This window comes from Dunckerocampus dactyliophorus, chromosome 12, assembly GCF_027744805.1.
Source record: "Dunckerocampus dactyliophorus isolate RoL2022-P2 chromosome 12, RoL_Ddac_1.1, whole genome shotgun sequence".
In the NCBI taxonomy this organism is placed as follows: domain Eukaryota; kingdom Metazoa; phylum Chordata; class Actinopteri; order Syngnathiformes; family Syngnathidae; genus Dunckerocampus; species Dunckerocampus dactyliophorus.
The window spans coordinates 18,561,001-18,580,948 of NC_072830.1; the positions used below are offsets into that span (position 1 = coordinate 18,561,001).

The 19,948-nt window shown below is 40.8% G+C and overlaps 1 protein-coding gene across 1 annotated transcript; it reads left to right on the forward strand.

Annotated features, from left to right (window-relative positions):
* Positions 1-1,973: 1,973 nt before the first annotated feature.
* Positions 1,974-19,948, forward strand: LOC129191655 (A disintegrin and metalloproteinase with thrombospondin motifs 15-like). Its single transcript, XM_054795205.1, has 8 exons — positions 1,974-3,023; positions 5,868-6,000; positions 9,646-9,813; positions 11,869-12,152; positions 14,695-14,872; positions 14,979-15,154; positions 15,737-15,912; positions 16,171-19,948. The coding sequence occupies exons 1-8, from the start codon at positions 2,166-2,168 to the stop codon at positions 16,946-16,948; spliced, it is 2,751 nt and encodes a 916-aa protein (XP_054651180.1). The 5' UTR covers positions 1,974-2,165; the 3' UTR covers positions 16,949-19,948.

The window sequence follows — 19,948 nt, forward strand, 5'->3', positions numbered from 1 at the left end:
CAACCGGAACACGCCAAGAGCAGTGTTTAAATAGGGGTGGGCGGATTGTTACAAATCAGCCACGAACAATCAGCATCGGGTGAATACTAGAGTGATGGGATCGATATTTTTTAGTTCTGTTCTATGTTGTATTGTCACAAATACATACATTATATTTATTTATTGTTTGCAAACTCTGGGAACGGGTTTATGTCATAAAAGGGAATAATAGCAATATTGTCTTGATAGTGATACATTGATATCGATACTGTCATTATTAGAATGATATCAGCATGAGATTGATTTTCTTTTTAGTTCTCTACAATGTTTATTTTCACAAATATTATTGTGTGTTTGTTGTTCATATTGTTATATGGTTGATATAATATTGTTATATATTGTTTACAAAAATCAGGGAATAAGTCCTTCGATACATGAGGACTTTGGGAGCAAAAAGCTAAAGAACTGAATATCAAATCATTCAATGATCAAGTGAAAAGTATTTATATCATTATTGGTATCTGCAATACTGCCCCTGTAGTTATAGTACTTGGTATTGGATCGATACCAAAATTTGCAATACTGTGCACACTTAAATTTTATAGGCTCACTTACAGCAATATTGCATAACAAACTTAAGTTGTACACATTAGTATGCAGTGTAAAAATCATAACTTTATGTACATAATTTTGTGACAGAAACGTGTAGCTTTACAAAGAAAACAACTTTTATTTTACACAAACATCTAGTGGTGTTTTTACAAATATGTTATATTACCTATTAAATATGGCTTCTGTTTCTGGGGGAAAAAGTTATTCTCTTTACATGATGGCATTTTACTGATTTCTCCATTGCAGCGTGGTCTTAATGCTCCTTCAAACAAGCGACAAACACAGAAATGCGACAAAACGAACACGCAAAACCGTGTTGAACCAAATATACACCTCCTGTAATAAAATTTCCTGTCAGATCTGTTTTTCTACGTTCTTATCCATCACAAGTTGCAATGGCACCTTTGTCGATAATATATAAAAGAGTTTACGTCTATGTACAGCCGTCTATATTAGCAAAAACAAAATAAGGCTGAACTTTATATATGTATAACGACACGTGCAATACTTGTAATATTCCTCTCATACCCTCGTCATTGCCACACATGACCACTAGATGGTGGACGAATACCTCTAATGTTCTGCGTGTGACAAGCTTGTGACAAGGCCAAGTCAGTTTCATACACCAACAGGTGTCGCTCTTTTTCTGCTTGTCCATACTGTCATCCATTATGTGTAACTATTATTTGATGAAAAATAAAATATGCATGTTTACATGTATTTACTTGTTCACAGTTGATTTCAAAGTAGAAGTAGTAGATTTCATTTATACTTTAATTTGTGTCCAAATGCAAAGTGCAGGTGCATCTAGTTTGAATTACTTTTTTTCCCCTCCGCTTTTTCTGCATTTTCAGTGGATGTGAGCAAGTGGGAAGGCTGGGCGATACTGCAAACTGTGGTATCGATCCGATACCAACTAAAAACAGAGACAGTATTGGCCATTGGTACTAATACTGTTTACTTTAAATTTTTCAAAATGTTTTTGACTCTCATTTACATCATTTGGAGTTTTGCCCCCAAAGCCCTCCTGTGTCCAATAATGTATCCCTAAAAGTTTATAAACAAGATATGAATATAACACCAAGCAGTCCAGGGTGTACCCTGTCTCTGCCCCAAAGTCAGCTAGGACAGGCTGCAGCACACCCACGCGACCCAACTGCATAGACAAGCTGCATAGAATATAACAATGTGGAATATAACAATGCCAACAATAGAACAACATTAACAACACAACAAAACACGGATGTTTGCGAACAGGAACATAAAAGAGAATAGACAAATATCAACCCAAGCACGCTGCGTTTGTATCAACAGGGTAGAGATTTGTATCGATCCACTCACCCCTCCCGATGATGCTGTGGCTCCTGACACGCACGCTGCACAGCATCAATAATATTTGGAGTATTTCACAAAGTGGCTGCGGTGTGCAGGAAGGATGAAGAGCTGATCGCTGGTTCCTGCATGGCCACAGTGGATTGGAAGGGAAAAATATGGAGAAAGAACAAGAAGCCGACTGGAAAGTGTAGTTTTCCCCCCGCGAACTCAACTGCAAACAATACGTGACTTTCAAGAAGATGGCTAAACTCATTAGTGCTCTCCTCATGTGCATAAAAGTGCTACTTTGTGTGACACTGACGCATTGCATGGAAGCTGACTTCTGCCAACCTGCTCGGGTCGATTCCCCCGCGCATGTAAAGCAAGTGATTTTTAGGATTAATGCGTTCAAACAGGAGTTCTACCTCCACCTCCAACCGGATTCTAGTTTTCTCAGAAGGGAACCCAACGCACCTGCAGACCTCCAAGGATGTTTCTACTCCGGGGATGTCAACTCCCAGTCGGACTCGTTCGTGGCGCTGAGCCTGTGCAAAGGTCTTCACGGGGGGTTTTATTTAAACGGTATGGAGTATTTCATCAGCCTTGCAAAAGCAGCCCAGGATGGAGACGCTCCAAACGGGACGCACCTCATCCGCCGCCGGAGTAGCTCTTTGCCCTCCAGCAGGTGTGGAGTAGCACTTGAATCCAATTTTAACACTTCCCTGGAAAAATACAAGTACATGAGCGACCTGAAGGCTGCAGAATCTGCGTTGGAAAACCTGGGGAGGTCTAAAAGATTCGCCTCCGTGCCCAGATTTGTGGAGGCGCTGGTGGTGGCGGATGCATCCATGGATTCATTTCACGGTGATGATCTGAAGCATTACCTCCTGACACTCATGTCAGTGGCAGCCAAGCTTTACAAGCACCCCAGCATCTTAAACTCCATCAACATCGTGGTTGTGGGCTTTATGGTGCTCAAGGAGGATGACAAGGGGCCCAAAGTTTCCAGTAATGCAGCCCTGACTCTGCGCAATTTCTGCTCCTGGCAGAAAAAGTTAAATAAGTACAATGACAAGCATCCAGAGTACTGGGACACTGCTATTCTCTTCACCAAACAGGTAAGAAATATGCTATACGGCGTGCATACAGTTTCCATGTCCACATAAAAACATATTCGCTGGCTACGATGCGTTTTTTGGCCAATTAGAAGCCTGGAAAAACAAGCCCTGCCGACTTCGTCGCGCATTATAACTCATCATCTGTTGAAGTTCGAACCCTGGATCTCCCCACTGTGCAGCCAACATGCTAACCAAAGTATTTTAAAAAAAATTACAAAATGAGAAACAACGAAAAAAGGCATCATTTAAAAAATGTTTAAACATGGCTGACTGATGGCAATGTAAGCGGTGGCTGACACAACCGCCATTGTTGCACATTTACTTGTGAATTTGCCTAATAAAGGATTTTTCAACTGATGACAGTTTATTGACATATTGGCAAAGAGCTACTCCGGCGGCAGATGAGGTGCTTCCAGTTCAAGGGGAGAAAGCTTTTTTTTTTTTTGCCTTTGCCATCAAGAAATCATGACAGTGTGAATACCTGACAGAAAATCACATTGAATCCACATTTTTGCCAAGATTTTGGCTTTAAAAGGCTGTGGTCTTAAACCTTTGATCAGCTGATGAACATCTATGTCAGTTTAATGGTTGTTTGCCATGATTTGCTTACTCTTTTTTTTGTCTCACTCCCATTTCTTCCTTTTGAATGTAGATACTCCTTAAGATCCAACAGTGCAAAAAATTTAAATTCTTGCAATTTTTCAACTGGACTTGTGATCAGGAGTGTAAAATCAGCAATTGAGAATATAACACATAATTTGTCCCCAAATTAGCAAAAAATCAATGTGTTTTACAGTATGTGGAGCATTCCTTTTCGGGAGACCGCCGTTGCATTATAGCTATCGACCATCACGTGCTGCAATGTCAAGACACTGCTGCGCAAACATGAGATAAAAACAAAAGAAAACACACAAAGGGAAATGAATGCCACATATACACTTATGTCATATCCAATAATGAATAACAAATTAGAGGACTGTGCCTTCTTAAACAACTTAACTCAAATCACAAGTTCTTTCATGCATCTGCTGATTAGTTCAATTCCTTAAACGATTCCACATAACATCGTTCTAGCCCAGTGGTTTGCCGCAAAATGGGTAAAAGACTAATTTGAGTTCAGCCATAACTTCTGATGTATTTAGGAAGAGGAAAACTACCCAACCCGCCACAAAAATGTGAGGTATAACAATACATCACTAGCCATGAAAACAAACAGAACTTCTAAAATGTCCAATCTACAGCACACTTAAGTCTGTTCCATTTATGTCAGTAACCCGCTGATGACAACAAACTCAACAAGTCGTGGTCGGTATTCTTCTTATTACTAAAAAGTGCCCGCTTAAGTCGACAACGAAATACAATTCCACTTTCTGGCATTTTTGTTTACATGCCTGGCTGGCGGCAACTAGCTAGCTCGGAGCTACAAGTCATCACAACTTACTATTTTTTTAAGTGTCACTTTAAACAATTTTACTCTCTTGTTATCATTATAATGCCTACGGCTTGTCTTCAAAACACTAGTTGTGTGTCGAAGCTGTGCACCTGAAACACTTCGTGTGTACAGCTTTAGACAGTGGCGCCATCACGGGGGTCTCCAACAGGTAGCACGTAAGCTAGCAGTAGCTCACTAGCTGATGATGAGTAGTTCACAAAAAGAGTATTTGCTTCTCCTCTTAGTATTTTTATAAGTGTGCTATTCAAACACGACGCCAGTATTTAATGACAAATGACCATACTGAGTGGAGATGTGCTATAATAAATAAAGTGCCATTTAAATGTTGGCAGTTCTCTCAGCTGCTTCGTCATTAAATTAAGTTTTGCAGTGTTCTCGGTTCATGTTTGGCTAGTTGTTGAAAAAAGTTAAATAAATCATAAGTCGTTAAAAAATTGGTATTTGTCATTTAAAAAAATTCAGAAGCAGCATTACACAGCGGCGGAAGTCGACCCTCCAATGCAGCCCAACACCACAGCTTCAAAAATCCTAGGGGAAGCTCTGTACATGGTCGACCGTCAATTCATGTCTAGACTAGAGCTGTCCTATCTAGTCTGGAGCACAAACTGATGAAGCCTACATGTACAGAGGCGAAATGTCTTCTCAGACAGCTCTAGCCTAGTCAGACTATAGCTCTTTTATCTAGTCATACTTGAGCTGTAGCTGTCCTATCTAGTCTTTGAGCATGAACCTATACTAAAGCTGTCCTAGAAGACATTTCGGCTTGAGGAGAAACCTCGTCTTATCTAGTCAGACTAGATCTATCTAGTCTCTGAGCAAGAACTGATGAAAACTGCTCAGATGAGAGGCGAGACATCTTCTCAGACAGCTTAGAACTTACCTATATAATCACACTAGAGCTGTCCTATGTAGTCTTCGAGCATGTACTGATGAAGCCTGCTCGAATGATGAGTGAAACAACATGAACAGTCCAGTTGCAACTGATTCAGTGCCCTGAGAATACAATGACCTGAATGAATGAGAATATCCACAGGCACATTAAAACGTGCACAAAGTGACAGGTTGGCTAGTTTCGGTTTCAATTTTAGTAATGTCGACAACCGCTTATGCTGGCATCAATCAGCCAGTCCAAGGGTCGTCGACATAAACGGGTAACGGCATAACTGCATGTGCATGCGTAAGTTTTGTGTTTTTCCAGACTTTCCAATCTCTCTTCAGCCCATGCGTCAACACAAAGTATGTTGAGGATAAAGGTGAACCATGTGACTTGCGTTAGTGTCTGCCATCATCTCTTGCTTGCCTAGCTCATGCCTCAGATATGCAAAACATAGTATGAGTAAGTTCATAATCCTTCTCAAAGCAATAAAACAATAAACTCTGTTACTAAACAGAACCTTTGCGGGGCCACAACCTGTGACACCCTGGGGATGGCAGATGTTGGGACCATGTGTGACCCCAAGAGGAGCTGCTCGGTCATTGAGGACGATGGCCTGCCTTCAGCCTTTACAACAGCCCATGAACTTGGTAAGAGAGACCTTCGTACTGTTGGAGATAATTCACATTTGAAAAAAAGTTATGTGTTTGAGGTGACATTTATCATAAAAATGAATAAATGGACTGAAAACACCAAGGCCGAGAATGGAGTTCTTAATGTAAAAAACTTCAAAATGTGGAAGAACATCTGCACTTATGTTGACAAACAAACTAAAAGTACTGGAACAGTGAGGGGGGAAAATAAATCCTGATATTGTGATGGTTATTGTAACATTACTTTAGACAGTTAAGTTCAGCGTTACATATGGCAAACGCTAGCTAGCGTAAACAGGCATAGAATAGTATAAACATTCATTCGTGCCACAATGGTGAAATTAAACATTAACATCAGCAAAATGGGCAATAGCAGCACAAAAACCAGAATACAGTATCTATGTTCATATATACAGCAGGTTAAATGACAAATGAGCAGCAGCTGTGCGCTAATGTTAATTAATGAAGCCTATTTTGGTGCGAGGAAGCATTTCTGGTGTATACATTCCTAAACAGATAACCTAGGGGCTCATTTTTCAATCCTAGTGACATCCCTGGTTAGCTAAAACAGAAACAGACCTCTTGTCATAACCAACAACTAAATGCAAAGGCCCCATGAGAGGCTCCATTCCCCCCATTAATGCAATCTTATAACTAATTACACAATTTCCCTGAACATTTTTGTCTTATAATTGAACACAGTGAAACCACAGTTTTGTTTTCTTTTGGAGAGTTCTTCATGTTCATATTAAGGGAAAGAAATTGTTTCCTTGGGAACTGAATTCCCCTGTCAGGCCTGGTTAAGCACGTGGACGTATGCCATACTTTATATTCCCATGCAGCTACATTCCTGCCTGCTATGACATCAGCTTCAAATCACTCCTGCTACAGTCTGCCTTCTCCATACACAATGAACAAATGGCTTTTCGGAATGTTTCATGCGCCACGATGTTGACTAATACAAGAGTCAATCGACTCATCAAGTTGTGGTCCATCGTGGTTTTCTTGTTACTAAGTGCCTGCTAACGTCGACATCGACATACGTGGTCGGCCGCTTTTGCTGCCAAAACTTGAGACTCAAAGGGGTAATTTCTATGAAAAATGGGTCAGTTTATGTTGACGTCTTGTATTGTTATGCAGCGTGAAACGTCAGCAGCATAACTACTGTCTAGTGCAGGGGTCACCAACGTTTTTTCTTGCGAGAGCTACTTTTAGAAAATGAAAATGGCCACGAGCTACTCATTTTTGTAGAAATGATTTTCATACCTTATTTCAACCCAAACAAATCAAATATGCTTGTTTTACCAAAACATTCACAAAATGCTGGTATCCACAACTGACATTTTATGTTTCTGAATACATTTCTTTCTAGTGTTCTCACATTATTAACTGAAAACCTGAATGAAAAGCATGCCTGCGGACGCCTCATGTGGTCGTGGGGGGCTACCCGTGGGCACCAGGTTGGTGACCCCTGGTCTAGTGTATGTAAATGCGCAAACAATGGTTCGATTTGGATTGGAATTGTCAACAACTGCTTATGTTGAATTCAGTCCGTTGTAACCGCAAGTGGACTAAAGGCAGCATTAACCTGGATTAAATATAATTCACTTAAATTTATTTACATAGCGCCAAATCACAACAGCTATCTCATGGCACTTTACACATGAAGGTCACACTCCAACTGAAACCCCACATGAGCAAGCACTTGGGGACAGAGGTAAGGAAAAACTCCCACTGGGGAAGAAACATTGAACAGAACCCAGTCTCTGTGGGGCGGCTGTCTTTCTTGACCGGCTTGGTTGAAATTTAAAAAAAAAATACAGTAGAGGGATAGATGGTAGATCAAGCAAGAAAACAGGAGCGTCTTTATCTTGGTCCAAGGAACATAGAGGAGTGTGTCTGATATATCATATCAGTGGTCAGTTCTAACTATATGCTTGAGCAAAGAGGGAGGTTTTGAGTTAAATTTTAAACAGAGAGAGGGTGTCTATCACCCGGATTGAGTCAGGGAGATGGTTCCGTAACAGAGTAGCCTGATAACTAAAGGCCGTACTTGCCATTCTACTTCTCAAAATCCTAGGACTGGCGAGTAAGCGTAAATTCTGTGAGCACAGTGTCGATACTAGGTAGGTAGATACTAGGTACTAGGATCTTTTTAAGATATACTGGTGCCTGACTGTGCGGTAAGAAGGAGAATTTTAAACGCAGTTCTAAATATTACAGGTAACCAGTGCGGCGAGGCTAACACGGGTGAAATACGATCTCTTCTTTAGGTTCTGGTTAAGACTCGTAGTACCGATGCCCCTGCGTAGTATTGATGCCCCTCCACAACCTCAAGTATTTTGGAGCAACTGAAGGATCTTTAAAGATTTCTTAGGGCAACCAATTAACTGAGAGTTACAATAATCCACCATGGAGGTCACAAAATTCTGAAGAAGTTTTTCAACGTCTGGTAGTGGCAGGTAATTTCTAATTTTTTAAAAATGTTTCGTAAATGAAAAAATGCTGTTCCTGACACTTGTCGTACTTGGGAACTGAAGGAAAGGGCCTGTTCAAAGATGACACCAAGGTTTCTGACTGTACTGTGGGGGTGAGTGCAAGACCATCTAGGGCAGTGATATCATTTGCAATCTTGTCTCTGAGGTGCAGGGAACCAAGGACTATGATTTCAGTGTTTAATAGTAAAAACTCTCACGTCATCAACTATGATGTCTTTAAGACACGCCCGGTGTTTGGACATCTGATTAGTTTGGTTAGGTTTCATTGATAAGTACAGTTGTATGTCATCTTCATAGCAGTGGAAGTCAATTGACTGTTTTCTAATGATATTGCCTAAGGGAGACAATAAAGGCTGAACAATACAGGTCCTAGCAGGGAACCCTGTGGGATGCCATGACTGACCCTCACATGTCTGGATTATCTATTACTAATGCATACAAACTGCGGGAGATCTGACAAATAGGACTGAAACAATTTTAATGCAATTCCTTTAATGCCAAGGGCAAGTTGTAATTTCTGTATTACAATTTAGTGGTCAATTGTGTCAAATGCTGCTGTAAGGTCTAATAACACTAATACTGAAACAAGGCCTTTGTCTGAACTGGCGAGGAGGTTGCTCGTAATTTTTACGAGTGCTGTTTCTTTGCCGTGATGCATCCTAAATCCTGACGAAAGACTAAGTCAATGATTGTTATGAAGGATTCAAACCACAGAAAGTAACAAAATGCAGCCATTTAATTTTGTGTGGTTTTTTTTTTAGATTGCTTGCCATTGGAAGAAAGGTTTGCGCATGTATAAACGCCTTATTATCATTGTACGGTAGTCTAACTCTGTCAGACAGGAGTGTGTCATATGAAAACACAAAATATGCACCAATGGAGGAAAAACCATGTCAACAAAATTCGTCATTATCACCCATTCTCTCAATCGTCAGTTTCGGTTTTGGTAATGTCAGCAACCGCTTATGTCGACATAAGTCAGCCAGTCAGAGGGGTGTCGACATAGCAGTATTGTTACAGGTTCCACTGTAGTACAAACTGTACATACAAACAGACGATCTAGTTTTCAACGGACTGAATATAAAAATACTTCAACTCAGGTCTGGCCTGCTTTCCCTCTTCCTTTTCTTCGCTCTCCTCTTAGGTCACGTCTTCAACATGCCCCATGACAATGTGAAAGCATGCGAGGAAGTCTTTGGGAAACTAAAGGACAACCACATGATGTCCCCAACTCTAATTCAGGTGGACAGGAGTCGTCCCTGGTCTGTATGCAGCGCAGCAATCATTACTGAGTTTCTGGACCGAGGTCACGGTGAGTGAGCACTTTGTGTGTATGGCTCTCGACTCAGACGCTATACTGATTGTGTCCAGGGTCTGTGTTCTCAGCTGGTTGTGATCTACTTGTATATCTTCTCTTCAGTCAGACGTTGGTTCCATTGAGTTGGGAGTCGTTTTTTTGTGCTTTCAATTGCATTGTAAAGTTGTGAGTAAGGGTGCACCGATTATGTTTTTCTGGCCGATCACCAACCTTTAAAAAGCCTGAGCTGCATATTCCAATTTTGGCCATGCCTTTTTTTTCTTTTTAAATATATGTGACCCCAATACACCTTCAATGTTCCAATCTTTTCTTTTTTTTTTAAACAATACCTTATCTTGTTTTAACTGAATATGGGGTACTTCTCTCAAATACAAATTAAACTTTTAGAAAATTGCTAAATGAGATCAGCTCCTTAAGTCTTTTAATTTACACATTTTAAAACCAAGCAAAATTTACAGGTTACATTGAAGACCTGATTGGAGCCTCTTACCAAGAATGAAGTGCCATGAACTCCGTAGCTTTGCCCTTTTCGCTGCTCATAAGCACTAACAGCGGCTAGCTTTAGCCTTAGCTCAATTGGTAGCAGTCAGCCTGGCACAGCAAAAGGGGACGGTGGCTGACTTTCAGGACCTTTGCAGAGGTAGATAAGATTGGCGGATAAGATTGGTCTCATATGTAAGGATTGGCTGATCACCGACCCCCCAAAATGAAGGAAATCTGTATGCTTAGGTGGATGGCTAGTTGTAAGTCTCTGAGACGCAGGGGCGGACCTACCATTAAGATCTACTGTGTTTTAAACTGTGTTTTAATATATGACTTTATTCATTTAATTCATGACATGTTAGCCCTTTGGTGAAATGGAATTTTAAAACATTGTCTGGCCTGGGTCCTTCGCTTCCTGTATAACCTAAAGGCATCTTAGGGCTGCCACATTCTCCAAGTGTTTTTCCAGTAATGACATTGCATCAAGTAGCTTGTATGTGTATGTCATGTGAAAACCATCATCCTTTGTGATGATGCTTCAGAGAATTATCGGATACTCGGCAACTCCCCGCAGCTTTACAAAGCTTTACAAAAGTTGTGCGTGCTGCACAGCTGCACTTGCATTGTTTTAGCTCTGTAAAACACTTTGCACACACTGATCAACACGGTTTGCAACCAGCTGGTGCACAAATGGAGCAATTACCAGCTAAATAGACATAGATTTCTTTTAGCGAGCATGTGACATCATGCATGCAATTCAGAAATCTACCATATCCACATTTAATATCATGCAGAGAATATTTACATTTAAGAATATTTACATCTCCTGTGAAGTTTGTTTAGGCCAGGAGTCTCAAACTCGCGGCTCGTGGGCCATTTGCGGCCCACCAAATTGTACCTTGCGGCCCGCGACTGGACATCAATGAGTAGTGTAACTGCAGCCCGCAACATCTGGGCAAGCTAAGTGTTACGTACATACTTACAGGGGCAAGTAAACACCAACACTTAACTAACAGTGGTTTTATCACATGGACCAGTGGAGGGTTGGCCCTTTAGCGTTATTATGAGCCATGTACTGTGAATTGTATTGTATAGTGAGGTACCCTGAGATTACCAGCCCTACTCCCAATCTTGACGCGGCCCAGCTTCACCCAGACTCTACCTCCAGTGGCCCCCAGTGAAATTGAGTTTGAGACCCCTGGTTTAGGCCAAGTTTGTATCAGTGTAAACTCTTGTAAGTGGATTCTGTGTGTGGCAATTAAACAGGAGGATTTACTACCTCCTCTTGACAAGCCTGATAACTGTAGTTTGCACAAGACTTCACCAAGTTTAGCATGACATAAATCATTTGTACATTGACAATATTATTGCTGCAATATCCAATATAATATGTTTGTCACAGTTATTGAAAGGATGATGTCATTTGGTTTAACAAATTTTGTGAATAATGTTCATATCATATTTCCAATCCAGTCCAGTACTCACTTTTATACTGTAACGTCGGGTTCCACTGTATGATGAAAATTGATTGATTTTCTTGGGATTTTTTTAAAAAATTATTTATAGGAGACTGTTTGCTGGATCATCCCCAGAGGCAGTTGTCTCTTCCAGACAACCTTCCCGGCTCCAGTTACAGTCTTCATCAACAGTGTGAGCTGGCTTTCGGGGATGGCTCCAAGCCTTGCCCGTATATGCAGCCATGCTCCAAACTCTGGTGCACGGGGAAGGCACGTGGACAGCTAGTGTGTCAAACCAGGCACTTTCCCTGGGCAGATGGTACGGGCTGTGGGACAGGCAGAGTGTGCTACCAAGGGGCTTGCACTGAGAAGAACATGACCATGCACATCAAGGTGAGATGAAAGCATTCTAGTTCTTTGAATTTTAGGTTTCAGACAAATTCCCCATCTTCAACTCATTAAAAGTCATAAAAGTGACTTAACTAGAGTTGCAACAATGAATTGATGAGTCGATGATTAATCAATTATACAGTTAATTGACAACTATTTTGGTATTCGATTAATCATTTTTTTTAATTAAAAAATGTAAATATCCTCTGATTTCAGCCTCTCTAATGTGAATATTTTTGAATTTCCTTTGTCATCCATGAAAGCAGACCTATTATCTCTATGTTTCTGGCAAATCTTTATATTAACACACATCAACTTTGACATTGGAAAACAGTGATTTTTGGCTGTTTTCTGATATATGTTGCGGACTAAAACATTAACTGGGCCAAGATTTCTGATCCCTATAATTTTTACTTGATATTTTTCACGATCACGTTGAATGATTTTGCTTTCAATCATGATTATAATCAGAATAAAACACAAGACAAAGATTTTGAAGAAAAATCTTAATGAACAATTTAACAGTATATAAATAATAAAACAATAAAAACGATATAAGACAGTGTAACAATATCAACAAAATATAATATTCATTAATAATACAATTATTAATTAATTTCATTTGACAATTATTGTTAAATTATACAATTATCCATGTATTAGTTATTGCATACAACTGTTTGTATAAAATAAAGTCGTAACTGCAAAATAATTAAACAGCAAAAGTAACTATGGGCTCTTATCAAAGCCTTCCTGTGTCCAGCAGTATTTCTACTTTAACCTGCCTGAACTTGAAAAGGCTGGGAAGATTGTAGAAGCCGCTTTATCAACTGAACAACTATTTACAAGAGCTTGTCAGGTTAGGTTGATAACTTTAAAGCAAAGAGGAGCAGTGTCAAATTACTCCTCAGTCTAAACATTGTTCAATGCTTGGTAAATAATCTTTATCCACACATCATTATACAATCATTATACACGCAATGCTTTGAATGCCTCAACGTTGTTTGTGTTTTATGAACAAATAAATCACCCACACATGCATAATAAAGATGATTCCAGGATTCCAGGGCCAGAATCTGTCATTAGTGTCCTAACTCTTAAAGAACCACTATCCTTTATTCACGGAGATTGAATCACCAACGTTTAGATGCTGCCTTTGAGCACTCGATTCTGCGGACTAGTTTAGCGTACAGAAACCAAGGCATATTTTTAGCAATAATTTGCATCAAAAACCGAATCCTACGAAAACTTGGGCGTACTCAAATCGAGGCATTAGTGTCAGCATTTTGAAAGACTTGTATTCAAAGCATCATTATTGTTACAAGAATTGGTCACACTTTACAATAAGGCACACAAAAATACAGTAGTTGCCGAGGAACTAATGAACAACTAATGAGGAACCAATGAGGAACTAATGACTAGGGCACATAAATTTAGACTAGTTCCTGAGGAACTAATGAACAACTAACGAGGAACTAATGAGTAGAGTAGTTACTGAGGAACTAATGAAGAACTAATGAATAACTAATGAGTAGTGGTTAGGGTTAGGTAGGTTTGTTTCTCATTAACTGCTGTAATTTTGTGTACCTTATTGTAAAGTGTTACCCAAGAATTCGTATAAGTTTTGGTGACTATTAGTGCAGTCATGCGGTGTTTACATTTAACAGCATATTTTCAAATACCGTAAGTCAAATTTGAACAATATAAATAAAGCAATATCAACAATGTAGTAATGTAACAAATGTCTGCCAAAGTGACTCATGATAGCGACCGAATATTAACTAATTTGTGTAATTAGGCATTCAAAATGAGCATTTGTCAGCTAGCATAATTGCTGACAGTGAAGGAGTCTCATGTTCAGATCAGGGTTCGCCAATTGTTGAAGGCAACTGGTCGACAGAAATAATAAAAGGAATGTGGTCCCACTGTTGTTATCTATGTTATTTTAATAAGTTCCTGCCATCATTTTCAGTGTATAAGACATACCGGTGGTTAAACCGCACCCACAAAATTTAGATATATAATTTTAATATATAAGCCGCATCAGACTGTAAGTTATGACATGGTGTCATCTTTCAAAGAACGCTACAATAATCACACAGCAACCTAACACTCAGAAGCTAGGTAATAAATATACAAGGCAAGTACCAATACGAGTTTACAATAAAAAACAACAGCTATTTTAACTTCATTCCATAATGCATTTCACCCCCAGCAAAGCATTTCATTGGTTGCCTCTGGGCTCCTCTGGTGGACAGAGGCAGCATTGCCAAATGCCAAAAAACGCAATGCAGAGAGGCTAAACGCTAAAGCAACATATCCACACCCCAACATCAGAACTGTGCGATAAATTTTGGTATCTGTTGGAGTTTTTTATAGGATGGAACCTGATTGCGTCGTCCTTAGACTTATGTCTGAAATGACGGTTTTCTGGAAAGCAGCATCATTTCTCAATGGACTGAGCCGATGACCAAATTCTTTAAGCAGGGGCTCGTCAACAAATACTCATTGACCAACATCTACCTTTTTATTATGTTTGTCCCAGGTGGATGGTAGATGGGGAAAGTGGGGTGCATTTGGAGATTGTTCGAGAACGTGCGGTGGAGGTGTCCAGCTGGCCAGGAGGGAGTGTAACAATCCAGTCCCTGAGAATGGAGGCAAATATTGTTACGGCCTTCGAATTAAATATCGTTCCTGCAACCTGAGTCCTTGTCCTGATACAGGTACAGTGACCCTTGTGAGAGACTCTTTAGCACAGAACCCTGGATTCTCTGTTACAAATTGTAAATGTGTTGCTATCGTAACTGTATTGTTTGCTTGCGACTTTAGGTAAGAGTTTCCGTGAAGAGCAGTGTGAGGCGTTCAATGGCATTAACCTGAACACAAACAGACTGGGCTCCTCTGTGGTCTGGGTTCCCAAATATTCTGGCATCTCCCCCAAGGATAAATGCAAGCTCATCTGCCGTGCCAATGGGACTGGTTACTTCTATGTTCTTGCTCCAAAGGTATGTACTGCAGCTAATTGGAACCTTCTGCTGCTGATTGCTAAAGTTGAATCCAGGCAAATTGACTTCTTCTTGTTGGTTGAAGATGTTTCACCTTCAATCCAAAAATCTGAATGGTTTTAACATATTAACATCTTGAATCCCTTCACTTTATGGGTCCACCAAAGGAAAGATGTCATTGTTTCTGGTGAAGAGCATTTCATTTAACTCCTAACAATGGACTAACATAAAGAGCGGTGCATGACTGTCTGTTTCGGCTTCATGTCCTGCAAATTTTTGAAAAACCCACAAAGAAGTGAATTTGACACAACGGTCTACAGTAGGTGTTGGGGGGGTCCAGGGAGACAGAAGGCACTACAAAAACCACTCACCACTTCACGCTTCGAATTTTGAGGCTTCACTCTATCACGTTTTTTCTGAAGTATATTAATTCATAAATCATGTGGTTGAATACGGCCTATTAGTCAAAAATTTGCAGATTTAAGCAAATGTTAGTCTCTTCAAAGAAAAATTATAAAAACATTCATCTCACTCTTACTTTTCGATTTTTTGTTGTGATGATGAAATCTTCAAACCACGCAGGTTGTCGACGGGACACCCTGTTCTCCGGACTCCAGCGCTGTTTGCGTTCAGGGGAGATGTATCAAAGCAGGCTGCGATGGGAAGCTTGACTCCAAGAAAAAGTTTGACAAATGTGGTGTGTGTGGCGGTGACAACCAGGGCTGCAGGAGGGTCTCTGGAATGTTCACAAAACCCATGTAAGTAATTCTGCTTTCATGTTTCAGTCTCTCAGTCCAAACATGAGGGACACAGCACAAAGAAACGAGCTACTTTTAGGGATAACTTGCTACCTAAATGGTATTGTACATTAGGGGTGGGCAATACTGCATATTTTGATATCGATCTGATACCAATTAAATATATCAGTCAACATTTTCAATGGGTTCAAACATTTTTAAGCAAACTCAACTGGAATGACATTGACGTGTGTACATACTGTATGTGCTCTTCTCCAGTCACGGTTACAACTTTGTGGTGTTCCTTCCCGTTGGCGCCTCCAACATCGACATCCGTCAGCGGGGCTACCGAGGAATTGTCGGTGACGAAAACTACCTAGCAGTGAAGAACAGGCATGGGAAGTACCTGCTGAATGGAAACTATGTGGTGTCAGCCGTAGAGCGCGACCTGCTGGTGAAGGGCAGCCTGTTGCGTTATAGTGGCACCTCAACATCCGTAGAGATTCTCCAGGCCACCAGGCCGCTGCAAGAGACACTGACTGTGGAGGTGCTCTCAGTGGGAAAAATGACCCCTCCCAGAGTACGCTATTCCTACTACATTGCCAAGGAGAGTAAGGAGGAAAAGACTCTGAGGAAAGACGAGAGGAGCCACGCGGCACACAACAGCGTCTTACTGGATAGCAACAAAGTCGAAGCCAAGAAAAAGGTTATGGGGAAGCGACCAGTAGACCAATGGGTGACAGGAAGCTGGGATGCGTGCACGGTGACCTGCGGTAGTGGTCTGCAGAAAAGGCTGGTGCAGTGTCAGAGTGTGGAAGGGCATCCTGCAGCAGGTTGCGACAGTGCTGGCAGGCCTATTGCTATGAGAGCATGTGGAGATCCTTGTCCCATATGGGATGTCGGGGCTTGGTCTCACTGTTCCAAGTCCTGTGGAAGGGGCTTTAAAAGACGGCCAGTGCGCTGCATGACGGAGAACGGTCTCAGTCTGCCAAGAGATCACTGTTCTGGAAGAAAGAAGCCTCAGGAACTGGACCTCTGCAATCTGAGGCCATGCTAAGGCGGATGAAAATGACGTTGGATATCAATGGTTTTTGTTACTTTGTCAGACAGGGTGTGGGATCAATAAAACAATAGCAACTTTGCTTTCCTCAACTGTCTAACCAGCTGTGGCAAGTTGGACTTTAGTAAGTCTACCTCTTCCTGGACGTGTGAAATACAATGTGTCCACAAATTTTGCCTGAAGTGCAAAGTGAGCAGAAAATCCTGTGTTGTTACCGGTAGCAAACCTTGACCTGTGGTGTTTTTCTCATTTTCCAGAGGAACCGGCGTTAATGTGAAACACAGTACTGTATTGGAAATATTTTACTGGAATATATTTTTTGTTGTAAACTCGTCTTTGTCGTAAATTTAAACAGAAGTTCAGTCCCAATCTGATGATAAAAAAAAAACAGTAGATCCCCGCTTTTCACGGGAGTTGCTTTCCTGGACCACCATCGAATGGCGAAAAAAAACGAGAGTAATTGTTATCTCCATTTACAGTACGTCCCATTTCAGACCTGTCAACCTTGAAGAAATTGTATGAGTACTCAAAGAACTCTCGTGCTCACACTCTTTTCATACCATTTGCTGCTGTGACACACAAACTATGGGGCGGAAAAAGGCATTACCTTATTTGTAGGTTATCTTAAAGCATATCTATCAAAGTAGAGCCACAAACTCACGATACAGTTTGTGGTGTCATTCAGCAAATGATCATATTTACAAATACTGAGCTTGTGATAACTGCAAAATGTAACTTTTGCTATTGTTTTCTTTACTTAGCACAACGGAGTCCAAACCTTTTTCACTGAAAAATCTAAGGATTTATATGTATATTATACATACTGTATATATGACACGTACGTTTTTTCTCCCAAAATTTCTTATTAGTATTAAATCATTTTTAAAATGACGCATGAAAATGAAATTGCAGTCTACTGGGAGGTAATTCTCCAAATAAAACAAAATTCTCAAATAAAAAATTCAACATTAAAGATGCACATTAAAGATGCTAAAAGCAATCAAAGGTACTCTAAGGTCAGTATATTGTACTATAAGCTAAACATCATTATTATCTAATAATAGACATTATAAAGAACAAAGTACAAGCTCTGGACCAAAATGGCCCCTGGGCTGCACTTTGGACACCCCTGGTTTACAGTGTTTCTTTTTATGAAGGTGCAAGTGCAAGAATACACGTTTGAACAGGGTAATGATTATTAGTTCCTTATCTGAAGTCCAGCGTTAATAGCTGCAGCGTGCAGGACCGTTCTCATCTCTGCTGAACAATGGCAGCATGCTGCGTTCATCTTATGCACTCACCTTTGTCTGCTTACGGAGGTGAAGTGTTCAAAAACAGGTGCACCGCCCCTCGAGGTCAGGGCCAGGAGGCCGGGGGCACGTAGCTGAGGAGATCCGCCAGGTCCGAGTGGCCTCTGAGCATTGCTGACACAGAGAGCCGAGGCCAAACACTCTGTCGATCACCAGTAATGAATGATAATGTAAGATGATCCATGAACAGGTGGAATCGGAGTCACGGTTCAGCCAGTCACAGCACACCTAAGTGGTGCATTCCCTGACTGCCGAACAAAGTGTGAAATCCCAACGCTTGACGGGGAACGTTAGCAGTGAAACATAAAGATGTAGAAATGGTGGGGGGTGGGGGTGTTTAACAGTGGTATATGTATGCTGTTCATTTTTACATTCATTATCACGTATTTATAAAATATTACCGACTTGAGTGAATAAGATGTCTTTTGTGAGGAAAAAAATGTCTGACGCTATTATTGGAGAACTGAAAATGAAAACAAAAAAAAATTCCGCAAATTTGCAGTGCAGTGAATGCTGAATTGCGAATGCGCGGGGATCCACTGTGTAGTCATGAGCCTGTGTCTTACCTGTGTCTCGTCTTGCTGCTGCTTGTTTGCCTTCTCCCTCATGCCTGCATATGTTTGGAGTTTTCTGGTTGTGGAGCCACCTGAGCACACCCGATTCTCTCTGCAAATACTCTGCAAATTAGGACTGCATAAGCCATGCGGCTGCGGCTGAAAGATGCCCGACTGTTTTGGTTTCACTCACCGCATTTAACTTTTGTTATGAGTCACGCCTGATGCCCCACAGCAGACACGGAAAAGCTGAGCAGTCATTTTACTGTTTGTTTTGTTGTTCATCAACAAACAGCGCACCATAAACAGTTGGTAGAGCAAAATATACAATAAGCTAAAAAATGTTAAAAAATTGTGCCGCACGGTGGTCTAGTGGTTAGCACGTTGGCCAACACAGTAACAGTCTGGAGATCGGGAAGATCTGGTTTCGATTCTCCCTTGGACATTTCTGTGTGGAGTTTGCATCTTCTCCCCGTGTGTGCGTGGGTTTTCTCCGGGTACTCCGGCTTCCTCCCACATTCCAAAAACATGCAGGTTAGGTTAATTGGTGTCTTTAAATTGTCCATAGGTATGAATGTGAGTGTGAATGGTTGTTTGTCTATATGTGCCCTGCGATTGGCTGGTGACCAGTCCAGGGTGTACCCCGCCTGTCGCCCGAAGTCAGCTGGGATAGGCTCCAGCATGCCCCCGCGACCCTAATGAGGAGAAGCGGTATAGAAAATGGATGGATGGATGGATGGATGGATGGATTAAAAAAGTGATAAAAACTAGTTGGACTTGAAGAAGTAACTTGGCATGGGAAATACTGCAAATTTTGGTATCGATCTGATATCAAGTAACTACTGGGCCAGTATTGGCGTTACTGATACTGATACCGAATGTAAGATGACGGCGAATACAATCTATAAAATGCAGGAGAAAGATTTTAAATCCCAAAACGTGGTAACTATATAAATAACTATATAAACACAACAATATACAGTATAAATACAGCAACACAAAACAATGTATACCAACAAAACACAGCGGTTCTTTGGTTGTCATACACCGCACTTTCTGTATGATTCGGTTTTCACAGCAATTTTGCCCCAGTTTTCGTATACTGTCTAGGCCAGGGGTGTCAAACTTGTGCC